The sequence below is a fragment of the Phyllostomus discolor genome, chromosome 10 (assembly GCF_004126475.2).
Source record: "Phyllostomus discolor isolate MPI-MPIP mPhyDis1 chromosome 10, mPhyDis1.pri.v3, whole genome shotgun sequence".
NCBI classification, from domain to species: Eukaryota; Metazoa; Chordata; class Mammalia; order Chiroptera; family Phyllostomidae; genus Phyllostomus; species Phyllostomus discolor.
The window spans coordinates 74,746,208-74,767,281 of record NC_040912.2 but is presented as its reverse complement, the minus strand read 5'-3'; the positions used below and the strand labels follow the sequence as shown (position 1 = coordinate 74,767,281).

The 21,074-nt window shown below is 41.0% G+C and overlaps 1 protein-coding gene across 1 annotated transcript in view; it reads right to left on the bottom strand.

Moving 5' to 3' along the window:
* SND1 (staphylococcal nuclease and tudor domain containing 1) overlaps nucleotides 1-21,074 on the bottom strand; it is a 419,288-nt gene that overhangs the window by 182,424 nt on the left and 215,790 nt on the right. Inside the window, 1 exon segment of the mRNA XM_028525371.2 lies at nucleotides 8,651-8,761. Within this exon segment, the coding sequence (XP_028381172.1) occupies nucleotides 8,651-8,761 (111 nt within the window).

Genomic DNA, 21,074 nt, shown 5'->3' with positions numbered 1-21,074 from the left:
TATATTATGTCATAAAGAATAACTTTCAAATAAACTGTTGGGTGTCTTGCTATTTCTTCCTTTGGATAATTTCATAGAAGTGTAACTGCTGTGTCACAGGACAGCGAAGCACTATTGTTTTCCATTTCCAAATAGAACACGCCTTGCCTCATGGGTTCTATTTGTGGTTAAGCTTTGATTTAGGTGCTCCTTCCCCATGCATCCCAGACACCCACTTACATCTCCGCTCTCACACAATTATACTTGCAATTGTTTACTTGCTCCTCCAAATCCCCACAGAATGTATATTTCTGTTTATATCCCCAATGCACCTGATAATATATTTGTTATTATAACATGAACAAGTCAGAGAAATGTTAATGTGTCTTCTGACTGAATGAAAAGCAACAGACTTACTGTTTGGAAATGGTTTTTCCGATGTGAGCTACATTTACTGGGACCTGCTGGAAAAGATTCATTGACAGACACTGGAAATTCGGATCCCTGAATCTGATGCAGAGGCAAAGGAATAAGAAGTAATGCGTTTCAACTTCTGGGCCTAAAGCTGGAGTAGGGAGTCAGGAGCAGCTTGGATAAAACAGAAACGCACGAGGGAGTTTATAAGAAATTCAGATGCTAAGAATCCTGCAAATGAAAGAAAGCTATGAAGTGGATTTCCCCTTCACCGGTAGCTATAAAATTCTGTTTATGCATTGATGTATCAGTGATTAATTATTCAAACTATAGTCCTCCTGAGAGATTCCCAAGGCTTACAGCAAAGTAGGATAGGGACATCTGTGATAGAGACTCAGCCCTCTGACCCACTCAGCCACGTCACACTGCAGATGAACCAAATCAAGCAAGCACAGCAACCCTCAAGATGATTTCACATTAAATTAGCCAAGAGCTGGTGAAAGCTACTCAAAAGGAGTCGAATTAAAAAGCCATGAATGCAGAGTACGAGGAAGGGGACAGAGATACGAGTCAAGGGGAGTAACGAGCTGTTCGACTGACTTGGGGGGAACAAGAAGGGCTGTCACCACAGGGAAGGCACCACGTGGACAGACACATGCAAAGAAATCCAAAGCCTGTTCATTCCATGCCTCACCCTCTGTTACTTACAACCATGACTATAATTCTAACAGCAGTGAGACTATTCATCTGGCATAAAAGGACACATACTGTGATTTGTTTTACAGTGGTCTCCTGGGAATTACAGGTTAGCGCGGTGGTTCTTCGACCTTAGTGTGTGCATCAGGGTCATCTGAACAATGTTTTAAGCGATTGCTAGGACTCAACTTCAGAGTTTCTGACTTAGTAGGTCTGGGGTGGGGGTAGTTTTAGGGGAACTGTAGAATTCACATTCCTAACAAGTACCCAAGTGCCAATAACGTTGCTGGTCTGGAGACCACACTTTGAGAATGAGTGGTTTAGGGAGTCAAGGGTCAAGTGTTATTACTCCATTGTTACTAACTCTTCTGGATTAAAATTATATTCCCAGTATGAAAATCTTCCAATATATTTTGAAATACATATTGAAACCTCAAATATGTAGGACTGTTGTGAAAGGAGCAAGAGCCATTTAGCTAAGAGAGCAGTGAGACGAAAGAGAACAGACAAGGTGCTCCGGACAGATGAATGGTCGTAGCTGCACTGGGTGGGGGCATGGTGGAAGGAGACTGACAGGCCCAATCCGCTAGGGCCGTTCCTCTGAAGGAACAGAACAAGTGCAGATTAATAATTACCACAAAGATCAGGCAAGGAGGTCTATTTCTGACTACGAGTTCATTATTTGACCAGGACCTGGCAGAACCACCCACAGCTTTGCGTTCAAAATAGAAGAAAAACATAATGGGTTCCAACTTTATCCCAAACCCCTCACACTAGTCATCAAGGTAAGTCTCACAGCTTGAGTTCTATCAGAGGAACCGGGGATAGGAAGGGAAGAGAAGGATAGGATGAAGAGTGAACAGATCCTCTTAATATCCTGAAGGAGAAAACTATTTGGAAATGGAGACATTATACAGCGCTCCAGAAGTGGCCATTTGTGCTGCCTTAAATGCAGATTGATTACTGCTATTTGGATGTTGAGTGCATCATCTTTTCTGAAGAAAGGGAAAAGCTAAATTTCCCCACATTCAGCTGTGTCGTCCAATCACTTCCCCCACACCAGCTCTTTTAATGCATTTTCCTGTTATCACAGGCTCTTGCAATAGCTGATCTACCCTATTCCCCAACAGTGAAACACCCCACACTGACAGGTGCTGTATCCCATTAGCAACCTCCTGACCGTGACACCTAACTGCAAGCCCAAAATGTAGTGGGGTGTGCACCTCCAGGGTTAAGAGAAGGAAGCCATCAGCATATTGAAGAGAAAGAACAGCCTCCTTCCTCTGCACTGGCATGATGCAATGCAGCTGAGTAAAGAGGGCAGAAGGTAATTCACCCAACTCCGGCTTTCTATGATGTGTGGGCTAAAAACCCCACTGTATCCTGGTGTTATAGGAATCTACAATTGCAAGAGAAGGAAAGAGAAAAACTCGAAATCAAAGCTCTGTTTTTAACAGTATTCAGTAGGATCTAGTTTTATACAAAAAGGAATTTCACTTGTAGAGGTCATTAGATTGAAAGTGAGAAATCTTGGTTTATTTAAAGCTGTGTCATTAAACTATTGAGAAGATGAGAACAGAGGCTGGATAGAAGAGATGAATTTCAAGGAGATGCTCTCCTGGGAAAATTTAATAGAAATGAGAGATGGAATAAAAAAGATGTATGGCAGGCAGTGTTAACAACACAGAGGGAGAAAATAGGAGGGGCTAAGAAAACAGGTAAGAAAAGAGAAGAAACAGGAAAAATAGCAGTATCTAGAGACACTCTTCAAGTTATTTAATGTCTGTCCCTCTGAGATTGCATGCTTTGTAAGGCTTGAGTCTATTACCTTTTTTCTTTACCACTATTATCCCCAATGCCTAGGCCCCAGGATACACTCATAAAAATGAGAATAAAGAAAAGATATGAATGCAAAGCTATCACATACAAAATAAACTAGCCTTGAATAACTCTTCCCAATAGAGGAATGATTTGCTTTCTTGGAAAACTGGTTAACTCATGTAATCTACACCCTGTGGTAGGATATATTAGTTCTAAAAATTTTAAACACACACTCAAATTCAAAACCAATTTTCTCACTGGATTGGTATGCAGATGAAACTTGCTTCTTATTAAGATATTTAACAAATCAGTACTGTGCCAAACTAGTAGCACTGAGCTCTTCCACTTAAGAATACTAAAGTTAGAGGTTTTTATGTTGCAGCAGAAAGTGTTGGCAAGTCTTCACATTACATTCATAATCAATACTATAAAGGCCAGTCTAATTAAAGATGCAGAGAGGAAGGACCTTATCAAAAACTTGTGTGCCCTGGCTGGTGTGGCTTAGTGGACTGAGCACCAGACTGCAAACTGAAGGGTCACCAGTTCAATTCCGTCAAGGTACATGCCTGGGTTGCAGGCCAGGTCCCCCAGTTAGGGGGTGTGCGAGACGCAAATGGATTGATGTTTCTCTCTCACATGGTGATGTTTCTCTCCCTCTCTTTTCCCCTCCCTTCCCATCTCTCTGAAAATGAGTAAGATCTTTTTAAAAAAGTTTTGTACTTTTTAAGCACAAGTTACTTTTTTCTCCTATTGAAATTTTGAGGGAAAAACTTCTATAAATTAGCAAAAATGGGAGGCCAAGAACTTCTTCCCCAGTAGTACTGAAAGCACTTCAGTACAAATGCAACATACATTTACAAGTCACTGCTACAAATGCATGGAAATTGTTAGGCCCATCATGGCCCTACGTAATCACATCACCAAGAGAGACTCTTACTTAAAAACAGTTTGATACGACTTTAATCAAGGACTGGCACTGATGGGATTTGGAGCCTGGAGATGCAGAAGTCCGCAAGGCAGGAGCACTAGTTGGTGGTTTTTATTTTTTTAAAAAGGAAACGTTGCAGGGTTGCTCAGTCAGAAAACAGTCCATGTGGGGCCTGGGAAGAGAGGAAGCCAAGGCAGGGCTGAGAAGGGGGCAGGCTCATGTGTGCTTCTCAAAGGCGGAGGACACCACCACAGTTCTCTTAATCTGCAGTGTGCTGGGCAAGAAATAGAAAACCCAAGGAAAGATAAGAGAGAGCCTGCCCTTTTCTCTTCTCCCAAGATAACCCTGAGCTCATTATGTATGTCCAGAATGACTCTAAATTCATTTAAATTGGCTAGGACACTAGACTGTTCAAAATAACTGCTTTCCCACAGTCAAGCTGGGGCATCACTTTCTTTTCTGAATACAGACATCCTATCTTGATATCACAAAATCTTAGGATTAAGAGGTACCTTAAAGAAATAAAGCCCCAACTTCTGTGTTTTCCTGCAGTGAGCCACAGAGGCTAACAGTTTCTAGGAAACCTCAAGTATTACATTTTAAAATACAGTTACTGGTGGCTCTTGAAGAAGGCACACAGATAATTTTCCCCAGGTATGGATGTCCAAGAAAAGCAAGGCACACAGCAGGCTTTGATTAATTCCCAGCACCACCAGCTCTTCTTCAGTGTCCATGACAAGCTCAACGAAAGCCCACTTGGAAGACCTCTAGAACACTGAGGAAATTCACATTCTAGCCTGTTTAAAATCATACTGGATGTGTTATAACAAATGTATAGGACAGAGTATACAAACACCGCAGAAAATAAGAAGGGTCTTGATAATGACTCAGTATCTTGGAAATCCCTCCGAATGACATGAGAGATTCTCTGAGGGAGTCAAAGCCCCGTCTCAAGTTTAGACCACTCATCAAGATTTAGGGCTGCAGCAGGACAGTGGACTGAGACAAACCAAAGTTAACTGAGAACTGGCAATGCTGGAAAGTCAACACAGAGAAATGAAAACTTAGGATGGAGCATAAAAGATAGAATGTGTCACATTCCCTAAAAGAGCCCACATGATGTCATTAAAAAGAAGAACCAAGTTCAGGAGTGTCAACAAGAAGTGTGGATTAGCTGCTAAGTTCTTTTTGCTAAAAATAAGAACATACACCAGAGCTCTCAGAACCCCAGAAAAAATCAAGGGCTTTTCAATGAAGCCCAGAAGAGAACAAGGCCTGAGAGTACATACAAAAATGCCAAAACCTTATCTTGCCAGGACACAAGGTAATGAGAAAGGAGGTAGCTGATGATAGACAACTGAACTAGAAAGGAAGGTTTGCATGTTGGGAATTAGGGACTTATTTATCCTTGGAACAAAAAAGATTAGGCTTCCTCTATATGTGCCGTGTATTTGAGGCACAAGGGTTTCCCAAGAGCAGACAGGCGTCTGCATGAAGGAGCCTGGAAGGGCTGACAAACGGTGTGAGCGTGTTTCTGGGGGCAGGTGAACATGCTTGGAAGCAGTAGGTAAACTGCAAATTGGTATCCTTCTCCCTCTTCAGTCTCACCTGGTCTCCCAATGGGTGTGTAACGCAACACTCCCTGCGCTCCCATCAGATGATCTGAGAAAGGCTGGCAGATCATACCCACTTTGCAGAGGAAGCACTGCTACACAGCCCTGAGAAAGCTCATCAGCTCCTGGGCAGGCAGGTCCACTGACCCAGTTAAGTCAGACTTTACAGACTGCCCTTTCCTCAAAGCTTGTAATGTTTCTCTAAAAGGATTAATGACCAAGCAGTGCTCTGGAAAGTAGAGTCAATGGAGAAGCACTGTGTACCACGCTGATATCACTAGTGATAAAGACAGATCCAGGGATCAGAGACAAAGAAATCCTCGGAATCAACACCCTTGAGGGGATGGCCTAAAGAACCACTTATTATTTACCAAACGAATTCCAAACTGAAGGATATGAACACAGCGGACATTATTAATTTGGCCTTTGCTAAAGCATTAGACACAGTATCTCAAGAAATTTTATTTGGGATATTAATTGAAATTGGCTTGGTTCAGTATACAATCGGTGAAGATTAAAAACTGGCTAAAGAATGACAAACAAAAGAAAGTTAAGTGACAGTCTATGCAGTGAGAGACTTGAGGTCAACATCAAAGCCATTCTTGTCTAGGGGGTTCTATTCAGGGGCGGAGGAAGGCATAAACAACTCACTAATGAGATCTGCAGAGGACACTAAGCTGAGAGATAGAGGAAGCCCATTGACACAGGCATGAAATTACAAGGCAGAGTTCAACTGGAAAAAAACATAGCCAATCTATGTTGGGGAAAACAACCCTAAACTCCCATAATATTCAACAGACAGGCAGGATAAGGGGCGGAAGAAGCATGTAAAAAGAGCTTGACATGCTGTAACGTGACAGAAGAAGGAGAGAATGCTAAGGGAAACGAGGAGTGTGTTATGGGGAATGTAGCACTTCCAATTGCAGGCAAACCAAAATAAAGCAGAGCGTCAGAAAATACAGGATCTTGAAGTAAGGCCAGCTTTATCATTTAAAATGGGAAGGGGTCATTCTACACTGCAAATATTTTTAATGGCTACAAAACCTCCTATCTGGCAGGTGGTGCAGTTGTTCCAAGGTCTTAATTCATCTCGCTGGGGGTTAGCATCTAGAAGATGGCACTAGGCTGCCATTCTGAGGCTCAGTGATGATACTGCTCCAAAGGAAAACTCACAGTTCAGGCTGGCCATTGCTTCTACATCTTTATGGGTCTGTACTGCCTCAGAGCAGTGCCTCATAGGTCTGGGGAAGCAGTCAATTTCTCTCTGTTTACTCAACCTGCAATAGAGCAGTGACCCTGAAGCCAGTTTTTTCACCATCAGTCTGAAAGCAATGGCTCAACACAATTAGCTCCAGGCAGCTCACTGCTTTAGCAGGCAAGCATCTTGTTACTGTACATTCCTTCAGCTTAAAATCAGTACTAGGCTAAAGAGGTTGTTTTCTTCTTAAAACCTAAAACTTAAAAAAAATTTTCACTCTCTATGCATACCCATTAAACATTAGTGTAGATCATAGCTACTTCCAACAGCACAATTAGAGAGCTTCTTGTGGCCTCACTTTCCAGAGCAGCTATGCAAATTGTTTTCACGCTCACGTACTGGTCAGAATTAAACATCCACTAGTGGCAGAGTGAACCCAGGGCAGAAAACAGGACTCTAGACTCTAGATCTCACTGTATCGCTAAGTGCTCCTGCTACTCTGGGAACGCATAACCTATTTTTCATGTTACCACCAGATCAAGCTGAGCGTACACAGCACGGACCCCCCCACCCCAACCCCCTGCCCTCCGCCAATCCCACCTTAAGTATGGTCTAATCATTGTCCATTTCCCGACAGTAACTAGATCATCAAATAGCACTTAAGACATGTGAAGCCACATTTCCCACGATGGGTTCTTTCAGCCCAGATGATTTAGTGACAACATAGGCAGGAAGAGAAAAATGAGGAAGTAAGAAAGGATTAGAGAAATACCATTTATGGACTCCCTGCCGTATTACTTTATACTGACCATTAATGAGCCTTTGACAACCAAAGATAGTAGTATTTTCACTGAATTCTTTGTGCTCAAGAATTAGGTCCTCAACTAAAGAGTCCATTGGGAAAACCCCACAAGAAAGAATCCAAAAAGCTGCAGCAGACTGACAAACTGATTTCTTAGCTGACATTCTGTGTGACACTGTACAGATGCTCTATCCATCAGGGTGTGACATGGTGTGAGGGGTAAATGTCACATAGTAAGACAATGTTCTGGGCCAAAGAGCAATAGAAGTGATCTCAATAACAAAGTCTGAGGTATACATACAATGTGCCCAAACTCATTCTTCCTCTATCTATAGAGCATAACCTGGCAATTACCAAACTTCTAAAGCTAAATAAGCACTAGATGGCAGAAAAATGGCTGAGTGAGGCAAGCACCTGCAGTCACTTTGGAACAATGGATATATTTTGGTCAAGTTTAAGCAGCCTGCTGAGCTTTCCGAGTCAGTTCAGCAATGGTAGGTAGCTCAGTCCTTGCTCTGTTTCCCGGGGAATCTGGGAAACACTCAACTGCTTGCACCACCCAGTGACAGACGTCTCAGTGAGTAAAAGCCTTGAGGAATGTTGCTGGTAAGAAATATTGCTGAGCAGAATACATGTCCTTGGGGCAACCAGCCACAGGGATAAAGGACAAAAGTAAAATGTCACAGGGCTTTTCAAATGCCCTCCTGCCAGCTGTCAGGAGTGTGAAGGCAAAACTCATTTCCTAATAAATGTTTTCATTTCCTTTGTACATGACAAAAGGCCCAGAGGTGATAAATGGGAGGGTTAGGAAGCAGAGGTCTCTGGAGGTAAGAACCAGAGGCAAATGTCCTGCACACGTAAGCAGGGCTTCACTGTTAGTTCCAGGGAATGATGACAGCAGTGATGACAAGGGTATCTTATACAGTACTTGATCTACATAGAAAGATCATTTCTGATATATACCTATTATGCAGATTTTAAAAACAGAGGCCCAAGTGTACTTAATCAAGGTTTCATGGCAAGTTTGAAGTGAGCCCCTTTTCTTTTCATAGGGAAAAACTCTAATAAAAGAATACAAGTTTTCTCAGCATATTATTTCTTGTAACATTCTGCTGCTCAGAGTTAGGCAAGATATTGTGGACCGGGGAGAGTGGGGTCGTGGATCCCAGTGGTTTTACTTTAATGATTATTCGTCTCACCTGGCCTCTGCGGCAAGCAGCTCATCATAGTGAGAGGATCTCTGATCATCATCCTGCCGGTATCTGATCACCGTGGCCAGACCTTTGCTGACAAGGGCCTCAGCAATGTTTCTGCAACAGAAAAGATAGGTCAGTGAGCACTAGAGGTGCATATGGGACTCAGTCAACAGAAATAATAACAATTAGCACCTGGAAGTCTTAACACGTCCTGGTAGAGGGAGGGAGAAGCTGAGGACTTTAAGAGCAGTGAGTTACTAAGCTAGAAATCCAAATACAAGATGGAATAACACAGTTCCCTAGCTCAGCATTTTTTTGTCTAGTACAGTCAGATGCTGTATCAATCTATACATAAAACGAGCAGAAAATATCTGTTAGAAGCACACATTAGGCCAGGCTATTTACAGAATGTTATAAACAAGCCACTACCCTCAAGAAAAGTCTGCTGTAAAACATCAGATACACAGATTAAAAAAAAAAACATAAAAGCATGACCTAAATTTCTTAAAATCTCCTTTCTAGCCTATACTATAACTGGAAAATGTCTTGTTCCAGTTTGGCAGTGTTGGAAACATTGGTTTAACATAACACTTGGCATGCTTCTCTTATCATCGGAATTCCTGACTGCAGCTCTCCCACCCAAAGGGGAGTGCAGAAGGTAAGGCTATGACTGAATTGGAGGGTAGTGGGGGTGGGAAGGAAGGTGCTGTGGTGGAATAAAAGTTCTTTATGAAAAATGGCACAAAATGGAGGAACAAATAACCTCTGAGATGACCAGCTTTGGAGCAATACTCCCAACAGTCCTTTAAGGACTATGGAATATATAAACGAGAACACTTTACATTCTCAATTATGTTGAATCTTCTTTCTTTCACCAGAATTAGAAAGAGGCTCCACATAAGTGACCTACATCTAACTAGAGAGAAGTGCATTGGACATGACTCTTGGGTAACTAATGTCTCATATCTGCATGCTTCCACCCCATCCTGGGAAGGGATCTTGATGCAAAGCAATCAAACCGCAAAAACAAATTTTCAAAACTCACCTATAGCAGGTACTGGAATTTAAGAAGCATGATATTATTGGGGGTGAATGGTGGTTATGTCTTTCTTTGTGTCTGTCATAATTACATGAGCGTCCCCACTCAAACCATCTGGTTAGCTGCCCTTTAGGGAGGGGGTATGCTAAGCAATAGACTACTGTACCATATGCTACAAATTAGTGTTGTTTGGAAATGGGAGTTAACCCTTAACACACTGGTGTTCTTAGGGACTCAAACTTTGGAGATGCTGGGAGATGAACTAACAACTTCATGTGCATATTTAAGCCATTTAAAGCAAGGGTTCTCTTCATCAAAACCCAGGGACTTACTTTTTTAAAAGTCTAGGAAACAAAATAACATGTGCAGGAAGGGGAAGGAGGAAAAGATGCTGTGGCTGATTCTCTTCTCGTTTTGTGCCCCTCTGCTGCCTGTTTATCTACTGCCAGCATGATATTAATATCTCCAAACCGCCACGGAATTAGCACTTCTCAAAATCCACTCCCACAAAGAGGCTGCTCTGCTGGCCACCCTGTCTCCTGAGTCACCGCATGAGCATGCTGGCAAACGCTGTCATTATCACGGAGTTGGGTTTGGCGGCACGAAGAATGCCAACAGCCCCAAGTCAACAGATGTAGATGTTGATATACGGTGAGAATTTAACTAAGGGTGTCACCATGAAACCCCAACAGGGCAGCAGAGAGGGTCCACCCACCGAGGAGCCAGAGAGAAGACTGGGGGACAGCTCCACTTGTGACAGGCTGAGAAGTCTGAGCTATTTGAAATGCCAGAAGAACAAAGACATATTTGTTACTGCATTTTGAATTACTGAGCATTGACATTTTAAAGTCAATACATGGGGTCTGGAGGATAAAGCTGGAATGACAAAGCAGGATAGAAAAAATTCACACAAACAAGCTTCTATCTGAAAAGCTAGAGAATATGGAGCAAAACAGCACAAATGTTTAATGATCTACTCCTGTTAATGCTGCTCAAATCAATTCACGGAATTACTGAATACTGGCACGGCCAGCACAGAACCAAGGGCACCATCATCCCCTACCCCTTCATGGTCGTTGCCCTCAGTATCCTGTCAGCAAATGTCCACAAACCAGGTAAGGCCTCAGATTCCCAACTTCACACCCTGCCCACTCTCCCCCTCTCCTTTCTTTCTGAAGCCATATTCTCTTAGCTCCATATCCCTAATTACAGATTTCTCCTAGAGGAACAGTTGTGGCACTGGTGCTTAGCAGTAAGGAGAGTAAAAACACATGAAATAATAATAACAACCATCATTACCAGGCATTTACTATGAGTCAGGCATGTGAGAATCACATCACACGTATTTTCTTCTTGATGTGGCTCCCCTATGATAACTCCCTCAGCGTCTATCTTCCGTTCTCATTATGAGGGCTGAGAGGGCAAGGCTGCCTCGTTCTTGCTGTGTACTACAGGGACCAGCACACACATGGCATAAAGTAGACAGTAAATATCTCCTAGATGAAATAATTTAACTCATTTAGGATAATTTTTTCAATGTGTATCACAACACATTCTTATAATTTTGTTTTAATATGTCCTAAAAATTTTGAGCTACTCTCTGAAATCAGAACAACACCTAATCATTTTGGAAATACAGCACTGAACATTATTTATTATCCTAAGTACATATTAGCCGAGCTTGCTGAGAATAGAATTAAGGACAAGAGCTTTCTAAGTATGCCTTACCGGCTTCTGTCTTTCTCTTCTCCATTATCTAAGACTTGAATTTAAACAGAATGAAAGAAAGACAGAAAATGGAATTAGCCTAGATCCATGTACTTGACTCTCCCATTCATTTCTTTTGGCTGCTAATGAAAGGTCAGGAGATTTCCCTCCGGGCCAAAGATGGCTCAGAAACCAACACTAGTATGTTGATCATTTGCCCAGAAAGAAAGAGAACATTAAATTACATGCCATGACATTATGCTGCTTTAGACAAATTCAAAAGTTCTGCTTTCTTGAGTGTATCAGTAATTCTACTCCAATTACACATGTCTGCTTCGAATGGGTAATTCACAGTCAGCATACAAAAAGGGCACATACAGGAAGTCAAATAGGAAGTCGTCTCTCTCTGTATCAGCTAGAAACACAGAGAGAGTTAGTGCTGGGACTGAACTGCTTTTCCAAACTAAAAGAGAAATTTAGGTTCTGTTAAAAGTGAACAGTTTCCATTAGACAAGATCAGATATTCCTGATACAAACACAACCAACGAAAGTCTCACATACAGGCTTTCTCAAAATACCTCTAGCAGTTGAAACCTTCCCCTCCCACTCATTTCCACAGCAAGCAGGTTGTTTAACGAGCACATACTTTCCAACAATAAAATAGCTTTGAAACTATGAGGTCCTAGTATTTTTCCAACATGGAGAAAAGGTGTTCTACACTCATACATGAGAATACGATTCTTTAAGTAGATTTCATTTACAGTACATTATAATTGTCTTACCACATTTTCATCAGCCTTCCCCCCTTCTTAACCCCTCTACTCCAAGACTGGAAGTAACAAACAACATACTGATAGATCAGATAAATGTCTAAAATTACCCAGATTACTTAACTGTGTGTGTATAACTTTGGAACAATCTGAACTTACAAAAAAATTGCACGTACTGTATGGAGTTAGTGCCCTCCATCTTTGTACAATTTCAGAGTAAGTAACCAATCCGGTGTATACCATCTCGCCCAAATACTTTAGTGTGCATTTCCTACACACCAGGATATTTTCCTATATTATAAAAAACTAATGAATAGAACCAGGATATCAAAAGGGACACATTACTACCATCCATAAACCCTACTTAAATTCTGTCAATTGTTCCAATAAAATACTTAGGAACAAAAGGATCTAGCTCAGAATCAGGTGTTACATTTAGTTTTCTTATCTCCTTAATCTGAAACACTTCCTTGGCCTTTTTTTCCTTCCCTTCCTCTCCCTTTCTTGACACTTTGAACAGTATAGTCCAGTTATTTTGGCTTGCCTGATGTTCCAATGTGACGAGAGGCAAGTAACACATCTTTGGCAGGAACACCACAGAAGAGAGATGTATTGTTCCCGTGGCCACCTACGAAATGACGTATGATTTACCATTCATGTCCACTTTGCTCATTTGATCATGATAGTGTCTACCAGGCTTCTCCACTGTAAGGTTACTCTTTTTTCCTCTTTATACTTAATACGTATTTTGAGAGAAGACACTTTGAACTATGTAATTTTCAGCCATCAAACTCCCAAGTTACTCACTTATTTATCTGGATAAGTATAAACTCCTGGAATCTCATTTTGTTCAAAGGGTTATAATCGACTACTATCATTATTTATTTTGATTGTTCCCAAACTGTCTAGTGGGAACTGGATTGAACAGGCTTCTATGTTCTATGGACATGTCCCCAACATTCTTTGAGCACTTCCTGATTTCTGGTACAAGAACACATTTCAGGCTGCTGTTTTCTGTAGCTCTGAAATCAACCATTTATCTGAGTTGCCCACATATACATCATTATTTCTATACATTTATTTCTACAACTCTTGCAAACCATGTGTAGCAGTCATGAAAATGTGCCTCTCAGAGCTCTGACTGCAGGAAGCATAACTGACTGACAGTCCCAGCTGCTGTGCTCAGAAATCCATCACTGTTTCAGCCAAGGTTATGCTTCCCACCAGCTGCTCCTAGCCAATGAATGAGCGCAGCAGAGATATTAAGGCAGGCCAATTGCTGAGACCTTGGACTCCTGTGATGGGCAACTTTGGCTCGAGGACTCCTTGTCAGCTTTGCAGAAACTCTTAGAACTAACTGCCCCACAGCTTTGATTTTTCCAGTTCAACCTTCCTCCTTGGCTCCCTAATTCTCCAGACAGCTAAGGCCCACAGTGTAGTCTGATGAATCTCCCAGCCTCATCCAGATCCCTGAGAAGAGTCTTCCCCCAATGAATCTCTTGCACATCCAGTCCTATCTTGGCATCAGCTTCTTAGAAAACCTGGACCAACATACCATAAGTTCGCATAGATATCTACAATCCCAATCCAATATTACAGGATTCACTTTAGTTTTCTTCCTTTCCATATTTATTTATCCTTCCCTTCTTTGACTGTGAGAAATCTGGCTTGCATTATCCTTAACTTTTTACTTCTAAGAAAAGACTCCTTTGCCCTGGCTGATGTGGCTCAGTGATTGAGTGTTGGCCTGTGAATCAAAGGGTTGCCAGTTCAATTCCCAGTCTAAGGTACATGCCCGGGTTGCAGGCCAGGTCTCCAGTAGGGGGTGCCCAAGAGGCAACCACACACTGACATTTCTCTCCCTCTCTCTCTCCCCTCCCCTCTGAAAAATAAAATAAAATCTTAAAAAAAAAAAGACTCCTACACACACACACACACACACACACACACACATTTACTTACTCATATATTCTGTGACTTCCATGATTTGGTGCCTAACAATAGAGCTAATTTAAAGGAAATATACTACTCCATTAAAAAAAAAAACACCTGGGTTAAATGGACAAGTATTTCAAAACAGCAGGCACAGGATACAGTACCACAATACACACACACACCCTTCATTCTCCATCTGAACAAGGATAACAGATAACTCACAATGGCTCTGGCTCATAGATCTCTATCTAGCTGTTTGAGCTTAACATTTTCCACTTAAAAACCACCAACATTTTATCAGTCACTGAGATGTCCATGGAGATTATAAAAGCAGAGTATTTTCCTTAAGGCAAACATGACATGAGCACATATTCAGAATAAAGCAAGCCCATAAAGAAATGCCTATACAGTCTATTTCAGTCAAGGTTAAAGGAAAAAGGCCAAAAGATAATTAACAGCTCAATTCATTCTTTTTTTTTAAATACCTTTTTTTTAAAGATTTTTATTTATTTATTTTTAGAGAGGGAAGGGAGGGAGGGAGGGGGGGAGGGAGGGAGGGAGGGAGGGAGAGAGAGAGAGAGAGAGAGAGAGAGAAAGAGAGGGAGAGAGAGGGAGAGAGAGGGAGAGAAAAAGAGAGAGGTTCAATGTGCGGTTGCTGGGGGTTCTGGCCTGCAACCCAGGAATGTACCCTGGCTGGGAATCGAACCTGGGACACTTTGGTTCCCAGCCCGCGCTCAGTCCACTGAGCTACACCAGCCAGGGCTCAATTCATTCTTAACAGTACCATCATCTATAGCAAAGGTACCTATCTCATGTGTGCATACCTGCACAAAAATACATATATTCCCCATATGATCTCTTTACAATAATTTCAAGGGTCTGTGGTCAAATTTCATAAACTGAGCATAAAATACATCCCATGACTATTTACTAGGAGAGAACACACACCCAACAAGACATCAGGCATACAGCTTGGGCCTCTGTCACCTGTGACCCTCAAAGGCTCTAATGTTTTGTGCTGGAAAACTGCTTCTACTTCCTTTTCAGACTGGCTGTCCCTTTGCCACAAGGGCAGGCTTTCTCCTAAGTACTGGGATGGAGATCCCCAGCTGACAGGGTTCCAATATTGATTTCTAACCTACCAGATGGCTCATCTGATTTCTCAGCTTTACGGGGATTTTCTACTGTGGGGCTGAACCACAGGGAAGCTTCACAATGCTGATGTCTTTCTTTGCAACTAGGTTAGAACAAGCAAGGAGGAAGAGGTCACCATAGGATTCCGTAAGGAGGTGGGAAGCCAGGAAGACTGGAAAACTTTTCTTCAGAATACTAGGTCCACTTTTACTCATGTATATGGAAAATGCGGCTGTCTACCCTAAAAGATATTAAAGAAGTGGAAAAATGACAAATAGCTAACAGGCCCAAAAGCCTTCTTTCTCTACAGGTTCATATGAAGACCTCTAATATACATGCTCTTTGAGGCAAGAACCTGACAAATTTCAGGCTTGAGTTTGACTTGGCTTTTATAAACTGACAAAATAAGCCTGTAAAAGGAGAAAGTGAAATTCTAGATGAGCAGAATCTTCAGATAATGGGCAGTAAAGAAGTACCTTTTATTAAGTTACTGCTTTCAACCAGGCCTGATACTAGCAAAAAGTCCTACAGAGTGACAGGTAGCTGCCAAAAGTTTGTATGATGACACCTCCACTCTCCAATGACTGAGTTCACATGAACCTGAAACTATGATTTCCCCCCATTTTTTTCTTAAAATACACCCAGGAGGTGCTTACTATGTAACCACGCAGCATATGTAGACCAGAGATTCTGTTTTAGTAGCATTAATAATTAGAAACATCTGAGGTGGCACAACATCCTTTATAGATTTACCAAATTTCTCTCCTACTGTCTTCCCTATTTTTTCACTTCTCCCTTCAACTAATATAAAATTCTTAAAATAACTAATAGTTTTTTAAAAAATCTTTTTATTCTTATCTGCTCCTTTATCTGGTTAACAAGTCCTGTCACCAGAATGGCCACCAGAGGATCTACACAGTGGCTAGGGACTTTCCCAGAATGCAAGACAGACTGATTTAAAACAAAGAGGAAGATTCAAATGCCTCGATATCCTTAGCCAGGCTCTAGAAACCAAAGCAAATTGAGGCAGGGGTGGGGGGGTGGGGTGGGGGGTGGGGGGTCAACGATTATCAAGGGCTGTATTAAAGCACATGGAGTCTTAGGGCAGAATATCCTTGTTCCAGGCTCTGAGAACCAAAGGTAACTGCTTCTGACAACCCACCAACACAGCTGTTGTTATACGAAACATAGCAGGACCCAAAGAGAAGCATGACCCCAGAAAGCCAGACTTAAGGATGGGCAAGTATGGAATAGGACTCATGTGAGTAGCCTTATAAGCAAATCAAGAAAAAAAGGCACTCTTTAGAACAAAACCTCCCAGTAAGTTTAGATTATATTTAATGAACATTCAAAATATATATACAGGTTCTAAACACAACTGTTCCTTTCCATGAGAGCATTTTCCAGGGACTGGAGTTGAGATATGAAAATCAAGAACTCCTGGGAACAAAAGGCTCTGCCTTCTCTTTGCATTTTAATGAATTCTAATCATTCTTCCTCATGGAGAGGGGGATGTGGAAAGAAAACAATGAAGACTGACATGGACTTTGTCTAAAGGACTCAAAAGGATGCATGGTTCAAATGAAACCAAAGAAAACCCATAAATAAGACTGGCAGAAAGGAGAAAGGGGGAGTGGGAAGGAAAAAGAAAAAGTCACTCCATGAAACAATTACTGCTTTGTAGAAAGATAAACCCTTGGACCCCTACAGCACACATTCATCCAAACTTCGTCATAAATAAGAGGCTTACTTCTGAGTCCCGACAAAAACCTCTCTGGCTTCAGAGAGGCCATGCCCCACTAAGCATCAACAGTACTCTTCAGTTTGGGAAGAAAAGAAATAAAACCAAAGATTCCCATGGAGCAGGTTTTAAAAGTGGATGATGAAGACATGTCACTTCATTCTCTCAACCTGTCAAGAACAGCTAATTCTCTATTCTCAGGTAGCTCTCGGCCATATTACAGTCATCACCTTATTTCCACTCATCCCTACCACCCCTTGATCTCCTGAAAGAAAAACTAACAGAGAGCAAAATACGACAGACATATAGAGTAGTCCCTTGTCTGAAGGGTCGTGTTGCAAGACCCCTCAGTGGATACCTGAAACGAGGGAGAGTAGCAAACCCTGTATGTACTGTTTTCTTCCTATATATACATACCTATCATAAATTGGGCACATTAAGGGGTTAACAACAATAACTACTAATACAATAGAACACTTATAACAATGTACTCTAATAAAAGTTATGTGAAGAGGTCACTCATTTCAGGAGAACCCTTGATGAAGTCTCCCTGCAAGCCTCAATGCTTTCTGGTGCAGCACACTGCTATCAATCGGAACACATTTTCTGGCCGTGCCTTTCCCCCACAGATGTAATGCCTTTCCATCCTAACTAAGCACTTATCATGCACCATGGTTGTTAACTTTTGTGATGGAGGTGCAACAGCAAAACCAGCACAACTTTATTTTTCCTCCTTCACACTTTAACTGATAGAAAAATTCGTCCTTGCTGTTGATCTTAGCAACCTCAGCATAGGCTTTTTCTTCCTTTCTTATTAAGTGGAGAACTTTCACCTTTTCACTTAAAGTAAGCACTTGATGGTTTCTCTTTGGTGTATCCAAACTGCCAGCCATCACCACTCTTGTAGTTTGGGGCCATCATTAAGTGCAATAAGGGTTACTTGAACCTAAGCACTGCGATACCATGACAATGAATCTGATAACCAAGATGGCTATTAAGTGACTAACGGGCAGGTAGCATTCGTAGCGTGAATATGCCAGACAAAAGGATGATTCACATCCCAGGAGGGATTAAGTAGGACAGCACAAGGTTTCATCATGCTATTCACAACAGTCTACAATTTAAAACTTATGAATTGTTAATATGTGCAGACCATTGTTGACTGCGGGTAACTGAAACCACAGAAAGCGAAACTGCATATACGGGGGACTGCTGTACTTGGAAGAGGCAGAATTAAACACCTAACTCACTTCATAACTCTAGCTAATAGACAGGATAGTTTGGAAATATAGGCCAAAGCAAATTTAGAAAAGGAGGGGGAAGAAGCATAATACCAAATAGCTCCATCAAATTGTTATACTTACTAAATAGACAATTTTACTCTGCCCCCAGGATTTCTGCAGGACTGTAATCTTATTGCCACCTCTTATATGACACTTTCATTTATTCAGCAAGATCATGGCTTGATAAGACAAGGAAAAACTGGTGTTATATTCCATTATGCCAGTCCCTCTCTGAGTATCACTGCACTTCCAAATCAACAAACTATTTGAGGAACTTAAGACAATGATGAACCTTGGCTGTATGTATGAGGAGCACATTAAATGTAAATGACAATAGAACTATGTCACCTTCAAATATCTAATATTTCTTCTGATCTCTAATACTCAAAATAAGACAGAAGAAAAACAGTGAGAAAAAAAAACATTTGTTTCATAGACAAACTGCATGAACTTATCTGAATCTCCCTTTTATAGCAGGGCAGAACAGGAGGTATGCACCCAGACTGACGCTCTGTCTATTAGACAAACATCTTTCCCAGAAGGAGACGAATAATAGATCCTTCAAAAAACAGTTAATATAATCAATTCAATACTGGATATAGCTTGAAGAAAGCAAACTGTCTAACTAATATGCACTTCCAATCCAGCCAAACTGGTCCACTCATTGCTAAATATGCCACACAATTCCAGTTCCAGCTATTTGCAGGACATGTGAATCTGCATGATTCATCATCACGTAAAACTCAGCATTTCAAAAATAAAACTCACTTCTTTAGAATAAGCTTTTCAGAAGCCTACCAAATCAGTTCATTCCCCTAACATCTCTTGTTAGGACCATCATATTCTCGGTCAGCTAGGCCTGATGACTCTCTCATTCCCATAAAAAATTAGGTGTCAAAACTTTGAATTCAAATCTCCAATGTCTCCCCCACGAATGTTTTCTGTTCTTTCTCTCTACCCCAGTTGCAGCTCCCACTTACTCTCACCTGTACTCCTTACTGCTGCTTCCCATACCTGGTTTCCTTGCAGTGCTGACCAAATATTACCAGTTTAATCCTCACAAAGCACAGGTTTAGCAAGTAATCCTCATTCTCAAATCTACCATGACCACAGAAAACTTCCTAAGACATTTTCCAATATAGGGACAACATTAAGTTATCATATATGCAATGAACATGATGAAGGGGAAGGAGAGGATGACGTGACAAGATGGGGGAGGAAAAAAGAAGGATGGATGGAGAGGAGAGGGTTAGGGGAGGAACACAAATATTTTTTGGGCATTATTCTAAATGCTTTACATATATTAAACTATTTAATGATCCCAGAATCCTGATGAGGTAGGAACTGTTATCATCCCTATTTATTGTACAGATGAGAAACTTGAGGTACAGAAAGGTACAAAACTTGTGACAGAGCTGGAACAAGAAAGGCTATATGCATAGAGACCTGGCATTTCTGCAATGAAAAGGATCTTGCTAATAATCCTATCCAACCTCATAAACATCTGATAACAGAACTATTTCCCTGATTTTTCACTCAAAAGATAATTATAGATTTCATGAAGGCCTAGTCTGCTATAGGACAGGCACTTTTAACACACATTAACCTAATCCTTTCTAGCAATATAAGGGTGTAAGGATATGCTAATTCTATACACTGACAAAAAAGAGTAAACCATTTCAGACTAGCCATAAGTAAGCCTGTTAGTAAGTGACACAGCCACAATCAGAGCCAGATTTTAAAAATTCTAAATCCAGTTTTCTTTTGACTAAGTGCCACAAATTACAGGGGAATAGACTATTAAGGCATTCATTCTACAATGGATCCCTCATATGTCTCTAACCCTATTCCATCAACTCCTTTCAATCTTCTGCTTAGTCTAACCAGTCAACTTAGCTACCAATCAAGCTTTACATTCTCTGCATCTCTATGCCTTTGGCTGCACTACTCATTTGGCACTTACCTTTTATTTCTGTATATTATTATCTTCCTTTGTGTATATATCGTGTCTTCCCAACTAGATCATATTCCCTACTGGTCCAAAAAGAGCCCAATACTTAGTAGGCACTCAATAAATATTTATTGGCTAGCTGACTGATTTCATTCTCTGAGTTCCCAGAGGATTCTGTGGGCTGTTGGAGGAAAACAAAGTAATAACTGAGTCATAGAATTTTTGAGCAGAAAAGAGTCCACAGAGATAAAATAACCCCAAACCTTCCTTATATAAATGATGATAGAGAGAAACCCTGAAAATCTTTACATGAGTTGTCTACAGAAACACAGAATGACACCCTCACAAAAGGGCATCTCGAATCCTTCTGATTCTCAACTTGTTTCCCTTTATTATGCTACTGTCCTTTTAACATTCTATAAAGTACGAATAAATATATTCTGCACATGAATTATCCAAAATGTCATTAATAAATTAAAATTTTATTGGATCATTAAAATCCATATATTATAAATTTGATCACTCTAAAACTACTAATAATGCCAGCTAAAATACATATTAAGCATTTAATTATAATAATTTGCTTGCCTTCTAAGGATACTGGGGAAGGGGGAGACAGTATGTGAAAAAGTCTGATGACTTTTTGCTCTATATTCTAACACAAGGTAGAAATGCTCATTGTAGACATGCGTACGTTTTCTCTTCATCCCTTATTTCCTATTCTTTCCTTTCCTTTGAGAGAACATTTTACAAAAGAGCAGTGTGAAGAGCATGATACAGGTGTGAGGAGAAAACATCCTCAAACATCGCTCCCTCAGTAACAGCGGAGGGAATGAACTGAATCTGTATAGTCAGCGGGGGCTCCTT